Source organism: Pithys albifrons, chromosome 3, assembly GCF_047495875.1.
Source record: "Pithys albifrons albifrons isolate INPA30051 chromosome 3, PitAlb_v1, whole genome shotgun sequence".
In the NCBI taxonomy this organism is placed as follows: domain Eukaryota; kingdom Metazoa; phylum Chordata; class Aves; order Passeriformes; family Thamnophilidae; genus Pithys; species Pithys albifrons.
The window spans coordinates 25,379,181-25,397,035 of record NC_092460.1 but is presented as its reverse complement, the minus strand read 5'-3'; the positions used below and the strand labels follow the sequence as shown (position 1 = coordinate 25,397,035).

Genomic DNA, 17,855 nt, shown 5'->3' with positions numbered 1-17,855 from the left:
CAACACAGAGCATATAGGCAAGGCTGGGCAGTCCATTCTCATGCTTTTAAGTTGCACAGCACAGAGTAATGACCCAGCTCATTAGTCTCACCTTAAAATTGTAAAGGAAGGCAGAATATATAGCAACAAAAGAAAAGCATAAGGGAAGATTTTGCTTTGAAACACCTTCATCATCAAATCTGAGGTTCTTGCAGAGGGTTTATCATAGTCATAATATGTACAGGCACATAGTCTCTTCTCTGGGGGAAGAGTAAGGATTCGTTTAAATTTATCCATAGCAATCACCTCTCTTCCATATGACAGTGCATGGATGGCATGGATGGAAATGGGACTTGTGTTTGCACTGAGGCATTTCAAGGCTCGCACTGTCAGTTCTGCTCAGACCCTGGCAAATATGGACCTCAGTGTGACAAAGGTAAGGACAGCAGCACATCCTCAGTGTAAGAGCTTGGGCTATTATTTTCAGACCCCAGGAATGTTATGTAAGGAAGAGTTAATTGACCACTGAACAGTCTCTGTGGCAGATGAGCAAGATATCTCTGGGGTACTTTCATTTCTTATTTTAAAGAGACACATGGCAAGTGCAGAATCAATTAAATCTTCTCATTTACTTAACTGGGGCTTTTGAAGGAGGCATAGCTTGCTTCATACTAATTTACTGTTCTCTTCATTTCTGTCTCCTTCACATAAGTAATTGAATGAAAATCTTTGCCATTCTGTTCCCATCTGATAATGCCCACAACAGAACAGATTCTGCCTGGAAAGACAAACATATGGAATCTAAGAACAACTAGACCCATAAAGAGATTGTGTTTAGGGCCACTTAATAACCATCCTTACTGATTAATTTCTGATCTACTGAATACCTTTCAATTCTGCTAAGTTAAACCGTAATACATTTGAGAGTCTACAGCATATACAACATCACATATATATATTCCACATCTACAAAATCATCCTTAGCCTTTCTTCTGTGAGACATCCTGTCATTCATGAAGCACAGCTCACTTGAAGGTTCAGAGGTAACTAGACAAACGCTGAGAGACAAATTCCATAAGAAAAGGCTTAACGAGTCACCACTGGCTCTTTGGAATACACAAAGCTTATCTGCTGTGTCCTTTGGGCACGTTGCTGTGCCTCCCATCTGCATTAATCAGCCCAGTCTCAGCAAAGTGATGGTGGGTCTGTGCTGCTGCTCTGTGTACCAGCAACATGCAATCTGTAGGATTGTGGGCTCAGTATTTAAAGGCTTTCCATATCACTGAAAGTACAGCAAAATCGTGCAATTAATAACTCTAAACTTAATAGCCTAGAACATTGCATTTTCCTCCTACTTCTCTGAAGTACTCTGAAATTCATTGATAGATAAGTGCACTGTAATGATAAAATGGGTTTAATTGCTCATAAAGCACACCTAGAATAATATGGATACGATTAATAGACAGTAAGTTCCCCAGCAAAGTAAGACTTAAAATACACAAAGTTTAGATTCTTGAAAAAATAGCAGGACCTAATTCATAAGAAAGTCTGTGTAAGGAAAAATACCTTTTACCACTATGGAATTGCACATTGTAATTTATCTCTGACAGAGTGCCTCTGCATTTATGGGAAATGTAATAACCGAATAGACAGCGAAGGAATCTGTCTTCCTGGATCATGCAGAATTGGATACACGGGAAAACTCTGTGATAAGCAGGTTGTTCCCTGTGAGCCCTCCCTACATCTCTGCCATGCACATGCAGACTGTCAGATTAGTGATGGTGCAGTGAGGTAAGTTAGTTATTTGCATCCAAGTAATATTAACTATGCTGCAGCAATGTCGCATTTGCTTGATCAAAACAGTCCCTGGCAGCAGTACACAAACATCAACCACTGCAATGCTGCTATGCAGCAAATAAGCATCATCATGCACCACGTTGACCTTGAGTTGCAAGATAGTAATTAACAGTTCTCACTGCCCTGTCCTGTGCCTTATATTTAATGCTGAAAGATAGATGCATACAGATCTGATCCTTGTTAAGAAGGCTGCCTGCCTTCTTGTACATAGGCTTTTAGGAATCCCTTATTTCTAGCCATGCGTTAGTGATTTAGAAGCTTGAGCCTTGCTGAAAAACAATGAAATTCTGAAGCAGTTTGGCAATAGACATCTCACTCCAGTCAGCTCAGGTAAGTTTTGCATGTCACAGCACTGCAGACTTTGGCACAGGTTCCCCAGTCCTGACAGGACTGGTCACAAAACTGTTACAAGACTGCTACAGCTGCCTTGTACTTGCCTCAAGCTCACCATCGCATGCAGCATGTTGCCTCTTGATGCATTGTATTCAAAATGAGTCACCACAGAAAACAGAATGGCAAATGCTGCTGAATTTGAGGGCTCAAGTAATTCCCTCCAACATTGGTTAATCCTGGGTGGGGGGACATCCAGGGAAATATGGGGCTCATTTTCTTGCATGCATTTCAGGGAGAGAGCTATCTCCTGTGTCACTGAAAGAAAGAGCACAGCCAACTTATAAATAATTTATAGCTATTAGCTTAACTTCATAATGATCACATCAGCTCAGAGTTAATTTCACTCCCCATCTCATACACAAAGAATGGATCCCTGATTTGACTCAATTAACCCAGTCAACATTTTGGGGGAAAAAAAAACCCACAATGTACACGCTTGAGCTACTTGCATCATGAATCCAAGGTTACCAATTTTAAGCTGCCTATAAATAGCATGTTACAGTGGAAAACAATCACTTTACTTTAGAGCTGTCCTATCAAGTGTAATGCCTCCCTCCTCCTCTTCTCTCTGCAGCTGTGTTTGCAAACCTGGCTACGAAGGAAATGGCTTGAGCTGCAGCAAAGTTGATCCTTGTGCTGCTTTAAACCTTGGTGGCTGCAATATCAATGTAAGTAAGTACTTTCCCCACAGAGCGTGACACACTAAAAAAGCAGGCAGAGAGGAAGGGTGGGCCAGAAACTTTTGCAGAAGAGTCACAATTTTCATTGGAGTTCCAGGCTCTTTCCCTACGCAGCAGCATCACTACGGCTTAGATAAGCCTTAAACCTAAAGCAAGATGACACCTTACTGTCCTGAACTGACACCTCTGCATCTCCCCCTAGGCTGAGTGCATTCAGACAGGCCCAGGAGAGCACACATGTGTTTGCCAGGCAGGATGGACAGGTGATGGAAGGGACTGCTCAGCCATCAACAACTGCCTGCTGCCCATTGCAGCAGGGTGCCATGAAAATGCCACTTGCATATACATTGGGCCAGGTCAGGTAGGTCCTCACATTCATTGCCCTCTTAGAGGCTAGTCCTCAACCCTTTTGTTCTGCCAGTATTTGCACTTCCTAACCTATTTTCTTCCCTGAATCCTCCTCTTCCTCCCAGTCACAATGTTATTTCCACACCATGCTCTCTACCCAAAGCAGTCTCCTTTAGTTTTCTATCCCAGAGCTCCCTCCTTCCTACATGGTGGTGCTCTGGCAGCAAATTGTTTACTAAGTACATTAGTAGATGTCAGCTATAAAGATCTTCTGGAGATATTAATCAGTGTCATTCCACTGAAGTCAGTGCTAAGCTACTTCACTAATTCACCACGTTTAGAATATGCACATAATTTTAATCATTTTAATGAATTGCTGTGTTTTGCTGAAATGACAGAATGACTGCAAGTGTAAGGATGGATTTCAGGGGAATGGAATTGAATGCACACCCATAAACTCATGCCTGGAACAAAATGGAAAATGCCATCATCTGGTGAGTAATTAATCATTCCCTGAACAAAGTGTTCAGATACATATCACATCTCACCTCCTGCGCACACCATAGAATTTACTTGCCATTTCAAGCCTGCAATTTCTTTTTGAGAAAGCACTTTCCAAGCAGTGCTACAAGCACCAAAAATGCTGTGTGAACCACACCAGTATGATAGGTGAGTTAAGGACAGACTAAAGGGCTGCTTCCATATTTGCCTGCACAGAAGGATTATCTCAAGCCTGGAATAGATAAATGCTGCTTCTCTACCAGCAGTTACAACTTGAATGCACCAGCCTGTTGGGATGTTTACACAAGTCATGCATCTCTTCCCAGGCACCTCTCAGCTTTATTGGTAGCTGTACATGCCCTGCTGTGCCCTGTAGTGTCTGAAAGAACCACATCAGCCCCAAGTGGGACACAGGGACAGAGCTAAAATGAGGAGCATTGAGGTGCAGAGGATGGATCTGCCATAGTCAGATGAAGGAATAGGATGCAGTTTATGCAGGGAGGAAGTAAGAAAATGTGGAACAAGAATCTGGATTCCTATAGACTTGGTGCATGGTGAGTAGGTGAGAGATTTAGTGCCCTGGGCTGATGGAATTTACCCTATTGGACAGTGAGGACATCCATGGAAGATGATACAGAAATCCTTTTTAAGTCTGTTTGTACATAAAAGGGTTCCAGTAAGAGGCTTTACAGGCAATCCTTGCTCGAGTCAGTCTCTTGAGTATTTGACAAATTCTCTCACTTTCTGGTTCAAAGGCAACTTGTCAGTTTGAGTCTTCTCACGGTTGGAGGTGTGTGTGCCCTAAGGGCTACGAAGGAGACGGCACAATATGCTATGGAAATGCTGCAGATGTAAGTAAGATGGTCACTTTCTCTGAGCACAGGACCTACTGCACCATTCTCACAGTGGATCTTAACCGGAGAGATAGCAAAGCCTTTATAAACAACTAGAATAACAGGATGCCCATCAATGCTATCTGCAATGTTCCAAGCAGGAGACACTTACCTGATACAGAAATGATCTGTTGTGTTTAAAAACATCTTGGAAAGTGACCTAAGGAATCCAAGCATAATTCTGACTTTTAAAACAAAAAAAAAAAGAAAATCAAAAAATGCCAATTCCAGCATCCAACCTGCAAAAGTGCTAAAATGGGAGCAGCAAGCAGTCAGCTCTTCTGAAGTTCTGCCCTTTTCTTTCACAGTGGAAATGATCAATATATAATGTTAAAACAAACCATGCTGACCCACAGGCAGACAAAACCAATGCAAGTAAATTGATGAAATAAATATACATTTAATAGTGTAGGAAAAATGAAAGCATCCACTGCCTGAGTGTCCTGGGTTGAGCTGGCAAAACACCAACTGTCCAGGACAGAGTGAAAGGGTTCCTCCTCCCCCCGACCAGCCAAGGGAAAAAAGAAGAGGGAGAGAAAAGAAAAACCCTCAAAACCAGGTTTATCCTGAAACTAACTACATGTATTTATACAGAAAAGAGAAAATTAAGAGGAAACTACAATATAACACACACTTACACGTTATATATAACAAGGAATAACTTCCCACTCCCCAATTAATACAAAGCCCATTACTCTAAATTCATAAGCACTTCAAAAGACACTCAGCAAGAAAGTATAACAACAAAATATTTCTACTTCCCTGAATGCAAACAAAATGCAAGCAGAGGCAACAGAAGCAGGGCCTAGCATAGTAGAGGAGCTGCTAGATGTCTTCCTCTTAGTGCAGCCATGATGGAACTAACCAAGCCACTCCCACACACTGGATTTTACACCCCTTGAGATGGTGTAGTATGGTATGGAATACAATATTATTGGCTGGAAGAAGTCAGCTGTTAGCTAGCTCAGTCCAGCTTAAATCAGCTGACAATCCTAGGCCTAACTGAACTTTAAAACCTAAATTTAGGCCCACCTGGCCAAACCCATAACATATTCCACCCCTTATTCCATACCATATTACGTCACTCATATCTTAGATCTATCTATTCCCGCGCTTAAACAGTCCTTGTTCTTTCCAGGGCCATCTTCCACCCCTCCATATTGTAGGCAATAGTCCATTAGGATAGGGTAGGTACTTTAGGCAGGAAAAAACAGTTCATCATTGGACACCAACACCAGTTCGGCTCAGGTCTTCTTCATCTGATGGTTAATGTCCTGCAACACAGAACTCAAAATGCAAGTTACCTTTTTTTCTCAAGGTTAAATGTCCTTGAGGCACACATTGGGATTATCCTTTCCCTTTCCCCTGGGGGTGGGATCCTTCATACTGTGTATACAGTGTGATTGTAAATGTTAGAAAATATAATTTATTCTTTTTATTCAGTTCAGTTTCTTTAGAGTGAGTTTCTTTCAGGTTTTTTTTTCTTTTCCTTTGCTGGGAAGGTTCTGGGAGGGGAAAGGGGGGCCAGTCCAGGGTTGGCAACAGCTAGGCCAAACCTGCGACACTGAGCCACTGGCAATAATCTTACATGGCTCTCAACATTATCTGCCACCCCTGATCATGTTATCCTCTATCTCTGTTCTAAGTACTGTGGCAGAATAAAGGCTGTCTACTTGCAGGGTGATGCATAAGATGTTGTACAAGCACCAAACAAAACAACATACATTGCCATTAATTTTGCATGGAGTTAAGAAAAGATTTAGGTTTAGAATCCCTGAAAATTAATGCTTAGCCTGGGGTCAGAATACAACATCTACCAAGGTCAGGTACACTTAATACACCTAGGCAATCCCTGGCATGACTCTCAAGAGTTGGTAACTCACCATTCCTATTACAAGAAAGTATCAGAATTAGAAAAACACAGATGTCCTCCCTTTTAAGACACACTGAAAACCTCCTTCTCCATGTCACATCAGCCAGGCCAGACATAGTGGGCTACACCACAGGCAAGAGTACTTTGGTACAGCTAATTACAGCTTACCTACTCATTACTCTCTCTTCCTCTTTCTAATCAGGAGCTATCTACTCTGTCAGAAGCAGCTGCATTTAACCAGTGGGTGAATGTAAGTATGTTTTGTGATTAATATTTTTGGTATGTTCAAGTCTGCAGAAATACATGAGCCTTGTAGCCTTTAGAAATGGAACCTCACAGAAATATTGCCATCAGAGAGCAGAGGCTGCAGCTCTGGAAGAGCATTGGAGTGCCCATCCCACTAGTCATGGAGAGATTGATAATTTGGTTCCCTATTTCTGCCTGAAAAACTAATACTGAACCCAAATTCAGACAAATAAGGAGGCTCCACAGAGTTAGTTACAAGCCCACTCTCTGAGGCAGGGGTCTACATAAGTCATGACTAGCTTTGTATGCAAATACACTGTAGTCCAGACTACCAACAGCAGGATGTGAGCAGAGACTGAACTGGTCCCCAGGTGGCTCCTTCCAACTTTTCTCATTCAATGGACAATGCCTTCCCTTGATTTTCCTTGTGCTCGTGGCAGGAAAATGCAGCTGCATGGCTGGTCAGCATGCTGCTGTCACAGCAGCCGAGGGGGGAAAAACAGTGTGTGCAGGCTTGACCAAAGTGCACAGAACCATAATGAACCACTGAATGGTCTGGGTTGAAAGGACCTTTATAAACTATCTATCACCTCCCTGCCATGAGCAGGGACATCTGCAACTAGATCTGTGTGCTTGGAGCCCCGTCCAACCTGACCTTCAGTGTTTCCAGATATGGGGTACCTACCACCTCTCCGGGTAACCTCTTCTGGTGTTTCATCACCTTCATTGTAAAAAAACCTCCTTCCTCATATCTAATCTAAATTGACTCTCTTTCAGTTTAAAACCATTATCCCTTATGCTTTTGAAAAAGGTCCTGCTAAAAAGCCTGTCCCATCCTTTTCATAAGCTCCCTTTAAATCCTGAAAGGCTGTAAAAGTTCTCCCTGAAGTCTTCTCCTCTCTATGCTGAACTGCCTCAGTGAAGAAAGAGACTAGTTTGTATGGCTCCAGATTATGAAAGAAATGCCTAATTAAATTTTACATACCAAAGTTTTGGATAGACTGATTGTCATAATCTGCTTTCTATTTTCACATGTTATCATGTATTCATTGAGCAGTAACATTAGAGGTCCTACCCCACTGTGACTGGCACTATATGAATAAATATGAAAACCAGTTTCTCCCACAAAGAGCTTAAAGCCTAAATATAAGAAGTGTATAGCAAATAGACAGCAAAAAAGAACAGTGATATATTAATGAATAACATCAGAAGGAGAAGTCACAGCACAGTACTGGCTTTCATACTTTTCAAAGTTAGATAGTATGTGGATCATTAAAGCACACAATTGCAACAACTCAGTGAGCTGCTTAAAAGAGAAGCCAATGTGGCTAATTCAAGTCAGTTATCTGCCTGACCATGAGCTTAGGTGGCAGCACTGGATACTCTGTAGAGGAACTAAAGAATTTAAAGAGATGGGCACAATAGGAAATGCTGTTCACCTGCTAATGTGCTCTTTAGATAATGGGGGGGCAGGGGATCAGAGGGCAGATTCTGTATAATCTAATGAAACAGGGATGTGGAAATTTCTGCTACACTTCAGAGAAATGTTATCACTTAAAAAAACAATGGTAACTACAAACGTGAGCAAAATAGGGAGGTAGATCCATCTGTGATATTTTTAACTTCATGAGGAGAAATGTGATGTTTACCAGTTTTCATAACCAGATACTTTTCTTGCTGGTCAGGAAGGATGAGTAGGGGAAGTTTGTTTCTATTTCTATATTTAAATATTTGGAGGGTGGCTGGGATGATGGCTAGGAAGAAAAATGATCTTAACAGAGTCAAAATTCCCAGCTCTTTAAGGGGGCTGATTCCATTCTTGATTTAAAACCCAATACGGGTAATGAAGGACTGTCCAAAATAAGCCATCTTCCAGGCAGCATACTAGCTGCAAACAGGTAGAACCCAATTTCATATTGTTCTGGCAAGTGTTACACCATCAAAAATGGCAAGTTGGAGAGCCTGTGAATAGTCTGAAGAACCTTGTCTTCAGCAAGATCACATTCAGATCTTTTGCACTCCTCCTTTATTACACACACACAAAAAAACCCAAACAACAAAACAAAACACCACAAAAAAAAAAAAAAAAAAAAAAAAAAAGAAAAATCTACACAATTGGAAAAAATCCTCTCCAGTGGAGGCTTTCTCCATCCTTAAGGCAGATACAAACATATGGAAGATGAAGCAATTCATCCACACTACAGAACTCACAACCCCCACTTAAAATTAGAGCTGTCAGCAGCAAGCTCCCCTGCAGTGCTACTGGGCACAAATAACTCTTGGACACCTTGAAAAATCTGGTCTTCTTACAAATGCGAACATTGTGTAGTGTGAGTTTCTTATTTCCCGGTCCATAATCCTTCTACCAAATAGCACGGAGTGCTCTGTAAGAGCAAGTTACTTGAAGTTATCAGTAACTACTAGTATTTTTCCCCTTGATTGTTATTTTTCAGTGCCCAAGTGCATAATATAGAATCCATGAGACAGACTAATTTTTGTGGGATGCAAGTAATTTGTTTCATAATAAAAAACAATTCTGACCCAAACATTATTTCTGCCCTTTAAATGCTGGCAATCTATTCTATAAAAATAGACACTCATTTACCAAGTTTGTACAGCTCCAGGTACTATTGTTCAAGTCATGGCTCAGGGTAATAATTTTTCCTATCTAGGCTGGTCGTGAAGCACATCACATACTCTACCTTGCTAAAAAGTCACTAGCTGCTATTTATAGACTGTCCTTAGGATGAATTATTTTACCCTCTGTACTTTCATGCAGGAGGCCAAGATAAACTCGGTGTTATCCACCACCTCCAACCTAACTGTCCTCGTGCCCTCTCTGCAAGCAATTGAAAACATGGATGAAGATGAGAAAGCTTTCTGGATGTCAAAAAGTAACATTCCAACTCTACTGAAGTACGTTATTGGGTTGGGGGGTTGGGGTTTTTTAATTTTTTTTTTTTTGGCAAAAAGCCTTTGGTTTGAAGACAGGTTTGATGATTTTGAAGGAAGGACAGAGGATTCCCCTTCTTGCTACAGCAATATAAATCAGTGTAGCAAGTCTACTAGAAACAAAAACATTATTTGTGTTATGTCACAAATGTTTAAAGGCCAAGTCAAGATCAGAATATAGATGAACTAGGTATTGTATAAACAATTGCTGCTTAAAATCATGGTTTTAGACACACTAAGGATATTTATCTGGGGGGGCGGGGAAAAGAAAAAGAGAAAATACAAAATCTTCAAATCCAGTTAATCTCCTTTAGGTATCATGTACTGACAGGAGCTTACAGCTTTGCTGATTTCCAGAATTTATCATCCTCTGACACGCTGCCAACATCGCTACAGAGCGAATTCCTACACTTGTCAAAAGAAAATGGGGTGAGATGACCTGCAAACCATCATGGTATCATACAACAAACCCTGACCATCATTGTCACTGACTTTCTTGTGTTACAAAACCACACAAATGTTATGTACCTGTATTTAAAAAAAGGCCATATCATAAAATTAAGGGAACAGATCAATTAGATTGGGCCCTCTGGGAGAAACATTAGCTTGATTTTCTCCACCACTTTACCTAGCTGAAATCTGTCCCCAATATTATTTATTCCTAATGTCCCAGCAGCTGCTGCAAACACTGGACTGCTTTGTAACCAAGCAAAAGGGCAGTCTCTGCCTGAAGCAACCTGTTTGAACTAAATTAAGACAAAGAGCATCAAGGAAACCCTATAACATATTCTAGAGAACTGGAAAGGTAGAAGGAAGCAACGATAACATACCCATCTCTGCATATGCAACTCAACAGTCCTAAATCACCCAAAGGTGGTTTTAAGGGTAAATAATTTCAACTGACAGCCCTTTCCCCTCAGCCTTTCTAAGAGATAAACTCCATGTTCTGAAAAGATTTTCTGGAAATACACAAGGCATATTTAAGCACTTCATCCTCATCAAGGGAGGGGAAAGTCCTCCCCAACTCCATGCACTAAGGGAAAAATCATGAATGAGGTCCTTTAAAACTGCACAGAACAGAGAGTGTGAATCAGCACAGAGCTCAGTGTGCCCTGGGGTGGGGGTGAGTGCACCTACCCCAGGTAACCACTTCAGTGCAAGCAAGGCCATAGCTTTGCCAGTCTGCACACAGGGAACAACAGACAGTCACAAAGTCTCCTCTCCTGTGCATGGTTCCCTGAGGGTAATCCAGTCTCCACTGTGGACTGGTGTGAGCAGAGCCATGGTGGAGCCCTAGGCAAGCATTTGGGATGGTGTGGAAATCCACTGTATGAACTGCTGGGAACATCACTGGAACATCACCACTGTGATGCCAATGAAAACCATCTCTCCTCTCCCTCTTTCAGAACCTCACTCTCGAGGGTGCTCACATTGTGGCCAGTGACATTGCATCCACAAACGGGGTCATACACGTCATTGACAAGGTACTCGGCTGCACAAGGGAGGGTTTGTTCCTCTGCACCACAAGCAGTGCAAAATATTTAACCACCTTTGGAAGAAGCGTTTGCACAGAACAGCGTTTTGTCCTGCACCTGATCCATGGCACGTGCACACACACTGATGTGGGACATGTGCTCCCTTTGCAGGTTCTGACCCCGCTGCGCGGCACTGCCATGCCGAGGCTGCTGGCCCGTCTGGAGCAAATGCCTGACTACTCCATTTTCAGAGGCTACATCTTGGTAAGCTTTTATGTCACCTTCACAGTGTTTTAAGAACAGGGGAAGTTCTCTGCTTTGTACCAGACTATCAGTGGTCATTCTGACTTGTTTCTATGTGTTTCACAACAGCAATACAACCTGGCAAATGAAATAGAAGCAGCAAGCACATACACAGTCTTTGCCCCAGATAATGATGCCATAGAAAATTATCTAAGGGATAAAAAGTCTGCTACTCTGGTAAGTATTACTCACATGGGTTGTCTTAACAGCTCAGTATTCCATTGCAGTTTCAAGGGGGTGGATTGAGAGGACACAGAAAAAGGAAGAGAGATTTGATGAGCTTGGTTTTAACACCAGAGTTGGTGAGGAGGGATGGATCCACCTATATTTTCCTGTCTTGCTGGAAAAGCCTACCTATTTGCTCTGGGTTTTCTCCTCCTCTAGATTAAAACCATGCTGACATCCAAGACATCTCAACAGTGCTTTTTTTTCTTTTTTGTTTGGGGTTTTGTGAGTGGTTTTTTTGTGCAAAGATCAGTACAGATGTGACCAGGAAAAACACTGAAATGAGTTTTCTAGGCGAACTAGTCCAGTTCCCTGACATCACTAAATACCAAATCATTAATAGTGCCACAAAATATTCTGACTCTTTCTTAAAGCTATCCAGATTCTTGCCTTTGTCACTCCTACAGGAACACTATTGCCCAGTTTCTTTTTGCAGACAGTTTCTAATTCAAGTTTACAAAGAATTGGTTAGTCCCAGGGCTCAGAAAGATTTCCTCAGGCAAAGTCCATGGGCACTGCCCACTCCACAGGAGCCCCACAACAGGCTCGTGCTTGATCTGGCCTCCAGCTCCTCCCAGCAGTGTGGATGTGTCCACGCCACCTCACCTGCTGACCCAGTCCTCATGACCAGAGCTAGTTTATATCATTTTGACAGCATAACTCTGATCAGTTTATATCTCTTCCTCCTTAGGCCAGGAATATGCTTTAGCTGAATCAACTTTCTCTGGCACTTGTGCCCTGACATATTTACAGGGCCAAACCACCTTCTCAAGATAAACTGAATTTCATCGTGTGTTTGCAGGATGAAGGCCAGATCCGCTATCATGTTGTGCTCGATGAGAAGCTCCTGAAGAACAACATGCACAATGGCATGCACAGGGAGACCATGTTAGGGTTCTCCTACCAGGTTGGGTTCTTCTTCCACAACAGCCAGGTACTGCTGTCTGCACTTGCTTGGAGAAATAGGTTTCCTGTTTTTTACAAATCCAGCTTGAACTCTAAACTAACATGTAGTCAAAAAGAGCTGTGCATCCCCTTTTAGCTTCTGTGTCATAAGAGCACAAAAATTGTTTCTCAAATTCAAGGCCTGTCTCGGATCTGCTTAATTCAAAGTCATCCTCGAAGGGATCTTTGACTGAAATTGATTTCAGTTGTGCTGTTCACATTTAGCATTGCATTTTGGATGTCTGTGTCTAGCAACTACAAGCCTGCATTCAAAAGTAGTCATTAGTTTGACTTCTAAGAGCTATTAGAAACCAACCAAATATAAAACATTAATTCTGTTTTCTTTGGATTTACTCCACTTCAAACCTAAGAACTCAGAGCACTGGGCAACAAATATGAATTGTCTTTCAACACCACTGGTGGAAAAATCAGGCACAGCAAAATTAAGACTCAGGAAGGGAATTTGGTTCTCCTCCTGTGTTCCAGGACTCTCTCTGGGCATAGGCAAAGGAAGACAGCAATCTTCTCACCCAGTTTCAACCCTGCTCTTGGCTCTGACCCCAGCAGAGCCTTGGAAAAGCATCTGCAGTGGGGTTGTTGCTGCTGAGGGCACAATGGGATTGTGGATAGCAGGGAGATGATGAAAGTCCTCTTTGAAAAAGCAGCTGCTGGGAGTGCTTCCCTGAAGCCCCTCATCCCCCCAGACAGCAAGCCCACCTTCTGGCATGCTTTAGGGTCCTTCTTCATACCCTTTACCTTTACACACCTTGTTGGAAAAAGCTGCTCCACCAAATTCTGTTGCTAAGAAACTCCAACAACCTGCAAGTCATTTCATGCTCTCCAACTCCAGTGAAGCAGTTAAATGCAGCAACTGGAACATGAGCAAGTGCCTGACATTAACTACCTTTGTTGGTTTTCCTGAAGTCATACTTATACATTGCTCCTTCTTTCACCTGCTACTGCTCTAGTCACTGTACAGCCATGGAACAGCTCTGCTGCTTTCTAACGGATTGCACGTCTTTTACAGCTATTCATAAACGATGCACCAATAAGCTCTACAAATATTGCAACAGACAAAGGAATTATTCATGGATTGGGAAAGGTCCTAGAAATCCAGAAGAACAGATGTGATATCAACAATACTGTGATCATTGTAAGTGGCTCTGTTCAAACAGATGCTTAAAGGCCAGTCAGAGAGATCTGTAGCCAAATACAGTTCAAATGTACAGGATATGTGAAACTACTTCCCAGCAAGGAATACATGCATTTTCTACAAAGGATATTCCTACCAGAGTTTTAACATCTCTTAAGACAGCTTTAATCCTGCAATCAGTGTACTGACCGCCAGAGTAAAATATAATCACAGCAGCATAGGAATAAGCAATTCCTGAGCTTTAATTTTCAGAAAATAATAGTAGTGAGCTATTCTAATACATCTTCTTAGCCAGGCTGCTTGTTTATAAAATAAACAAGAGACAGGAAAAAAAGGAAAACAAGTATTTTTTATAAGGAAAAAAAAATCTTTTCATTCCAAGTGTAGATTACCACTGCACATACACAGGAATTTCTGATATCCTCTGAGAAAAGCATTCTCTCTCTTTTGTTCCCCTTACACTTGAAATATAAATTGTTTCACATTCCTCTAAAGAATAGGATGTGAATTCCTCAGGATGGCAGAGAAAGTTGTCCTTTGTCTTTTCTCCTGAGTGAATCAAATTTGCCAGCAAACAGGCAGTTCTCCTACCTTTTTATGGAGCGTGCAACAAACTAGACAAGGAAGAAAAAGTAAGTTAAAACAAAGTTAACAGGCATGAACTTTTGCAGCTTTTCCTCCCATAGCTAAGTATATTTCAATAAAGGCTTTTCCACAGCTTGACTATATCACGTCCTTTGTACATAATTCTCTGTTTTCCAGTGGAAAACCACCTTCCCTGCTTTATTCAAATTCAGAAACATGCTAAAACATTCACTTAAGCCTTGGTGAAAGTAAGGACATAGCTGGCCAAACAGCAGTAGCATTAAAAGTTGTGTACTAGGTACAACACTTACCTGAGCATTTTGCAGAACCCAACCTTACAAGTGCAAACGAGTCACACACTCACCTATAGCACAGGACATACACATGGTATGAGCTTTCCATTTCCAAGTTGTCCTTGTGCCACAGGCAAATTATGCCCAAGCTCAGGATCTGCCTCTTATTGTGGTTTAGATGGGAAGATCTTTGGGAAGTGTCTCTTCAGAAGAGCAAATAAAAATACCCAAATGATCTTTCCTTCTCCTCTCCCTTGGCAGAAAACTTTCTATGGGGTGTTCCTACAGAGCCACCCATGGGATGTTCCTACAGAGCCACTGGTAGGGATATTCTTTCTTGCTGAGCAACACTGTTACCCTCACTACTTTTACCAAAGGGGTTGTCCTCATTACACACCGCAAAGGCTACATTTAGAGATACAGCTGGAAATCGTGCATTTTCTATGACCCAAACTCTCTGCAAGTCTATACAGCTTGTTAACTACTTCCGATTTGTGTTGCTTAAGGAAAAATGCAGAGTTTGCTCACACCCATCAAGCTGTCCACCAGGAACAAAAGAAATAGTAAGTATTTTATTATTAATGCTAATTTTATTTGTAACAATACTGAGCACAGATGCATTCAATCCCATTTGTAATGCAACTGCCTCAGCTTCAACTAAAGTTATCAGTTACTTCAGCCTGCTGCATTCATTGCTTACAGTCAATAGATTCAATCCACCCTGACCTTAGAGATTTTTAACAAAATTTACCTGAGATCAAGGTAGGAGAAGGGCAGCTTAAAGGTAGTTTTACCTTTCAAAACCAGTTTCTAGGATACATTGGAACAACTGAAGACTTCTCAAACTGCTAAGTTTACGACTACCATGCAAAACTGAGGGAATTAAATGTGGTCTGGAGTATACTTGCTACAGAAGCAGCTTTGAGCCCTTCAAATCAGACGTGTATAGAAGGGCAAACTCAAGCCATCCCCAGCAATACACTGCGAGTTATGGTCACAAGGAGACTTGGAGACTACAGAAACACTGGATGCCCGGATCCAACACATGAGAACTGAAGCTGCTCAAAGTTTCTAGGAATCTAAGCTTACCTGAGAAAGCCCCTCCATTGCAATTACTTAAGTGTATTTTCCTTCATTATTTATTATTTTTAATTAATTATGTCAGTAATAGCATTCCAAAGCAGATCAAGTCCCATGGACCTCATTAAAGTCCTTGACTAGTAAAACCAAACTAAAGTCCCAGTGGGTAAAAAAACACATTAGTGTTTCCATTACAGTGAAGAGCTGGATGGATGCTTATCTCAATCTCCTCACAAGTGTACAGTGAGATCCAAAGTTTTCTCAAGCAAGCAATCTTTCCCAACTCTGTCCAGAACTGGAAGATACTGTTTCAATGAACATTTTTGCAGAAGTTTGGAACTGTTTTCCAAAAAGGACTAGAAAATCAGAAGATGTGCCAGCGAAGGAAGGAATGAAGGAGGGAGGAAGGAAGGGAGGGAATTTGGTTTTTTAAACTTCAGGAAAAAAATCTGTTCAATTCTGAGCAAAGGCAATATTTAGACATAGCTTTAAAACACCATGAGATACTTTGTTAAACTGATTGTATGTTCACTAGAAAAATCCTTTTGCTAATGCATTTTTATTTCTGAAAGTATTTCCTTCATTTTCACTGCAAATGTGTGAGTCAGTGCACTGCATGCATAAAGTCAATATCCCATTTTTTAAAACATTTTAAAGTAGCTGATCAATATTATTCAGAAAAGGATCTGTTTCTCCAATATTTGCTCAGGCAGGGGAGAGGAAATACTGTGTCCTCACCGAAAACCACATGAGAACATACACCATCCAGATTGGGTGCAAGCCAAAGTGTGCTAAAACCATCATTGTGAGTACACTGTTTCTATTTGGTAAAAGCCAGGAACCCCCATCCCTGAACTTCACTCTCCTCATAATCCCTGCTAAGCACACACAACATGTCAAGGCAGTTCCTGACAATATATTTATTGAACTTTATTATGGATGCAGCAGATTGGAATGCTAATTAATATTATTCTGGTGATATCTGCAGCACAGGACAGGCTGGGAGCTGATGTGGTACAGAGGGAACACAGGTTTGAGAGGGGTAACCCTAAGCATATTTCACCTTTCCCTGGGATGGTGAAGGGGAGCTGGGTCCCACCAAGGACTCAGGGTGGCTGCCTGAGTCCTGCCACACAGACCAGCAGAGTGGAACTCCTGCAAAAAAATCACAGAATGGGTCAGGTTGGAAGGAACCTTAAGACCAATCTTCCTGTCACGGTGAGAGACATCTTCCACTAGACCAGGTTGCTCAAAGCGTCCTCCAACCTGGCCTTGAACACTTCCAGGGATGGGTTATCCACAATTTCTCAGAGTAACCCCTTTCAGTGCCCCCCCAGCCTCACAGCAAAGAATTTCTTCCTTATACCTAACTAAACCCACCCTTCTTTCAGTTGGAAGCCATTGCCCCTTGTCCTATCACTACATATCCTTGTAAAAATCCAGATCTGTAGTTCACACTGCTGCTACTCTGACTCTCAGCACAGCCTTTCTGCATTTCCAGACAAGGGAGTGCTGCGCAGGTTTCTTCGGGCAGCAGTGTCAGCCCTGCCCAGGAAAAGCAGGGAACGCCTGCTTTGGAAATGGCATCTGCCTGGACGGCATCAATGGCACAGGCACCTGTGAGTGTGAAGTGGGGTTTGTCGGCACAGCCTGCGAAAGCTGCGTCGAGGGCAAATACGGCCGCAACTGTGACCAAGGTACTGAGCTTCCCCAAACCACACAGACAGCCTTGCTGCTCTCCTCAGAGGTCAAAACCTCCCCTTTACAACTCCTAACCATGTCCATTCTAGAAAGGTACAGCACTTTCGGGGTAATAGGCCAGTCCTTAAAACATCATTAACACCTTCTCTTTCCCCATTATGCACACTACAGGCATTGAAAAACATCCAACGAGAATAATCCTCTTTAGCACTGCTCTTTCTCCAATGCTTTCCCATTAAAATACAGTTTCAGTCCCTGTATTTGGGAATAGAGGAAAGATACGCATAGTGTGAATTTAGATTTATTCTGATGTTACAAGTCAAAAGGTACGAGAAAAAGCATTTCTTGAAATAGCGTAGAGCAGAAGGTGCCA

At 41.9% G+C, this 17,855-nt stretch overlaps 1 protein-coding gene across 1 annotated transcript in view; it reads left to right on the top strand.

Moving 5' to 3' along the window:
- STAB2 (stabilin 2) overlaps positions 1-17,855 on the top strand; it is an 83,471-nt gene that overhangs the window by 34,542 nt on the left and 31,074 nt on the right. The window contains exons 22-38 of the mRNA XM_071551065.1: positions 304-415; positions 1,590-1,770; positions 2,804-2,897; positions 3,112-3,270; positions 3,656-3,751; positions 4,514-4,609; positions 6,727-6,774; positions 9,550-9,686; positions 10,037-10,151; positions 11,129-11,206; positions 11,369-11,461; positions 11,570-11,677; positions 12,528-12,659; positions 13,698-13,823; positions 15,208-15,264; positions 16,491-16,586; positions 17,283-17,478. Of these exons, the coding sequence (XP_071407166.1) occupies positions 304-415; positions 1,590-1,770; positions 2,804-2,897; positions 3,112-3,270; positions 3,656-3,751; positions 4,514-4,609; positions 6,727-6,774; positions 9,550-9,686; positions 10,037-10,151; positions 11,129-11,206; positions 11,369-11,461; positions 11,570-11,677; positions 12,528-12,659; positions 13,698-13,823; positions 15,208-15,264; positions 16,491-16,586; positions 17,283-17,478 (1,924 nt within the window). The remainder of the gene's footprint in view (positions 1-303; positions 416-1,589; positions 1,771-2,803; positions 2,898-3,111; positions 3,271-3,655; positions 3,752-4,513; positions 4,610-6,726; positions 6,775-9,549; positions 9,687-10,036; positions 10,152-11,128; positions 11,207-11,368; positions 11,462-11,569; positions 11,678-12,527; positions 12,660-13,697; positions 13,824-15,207; positions 15,265-16,490; positions 16,587-17,282; positions 17,479-17,855) is intronic.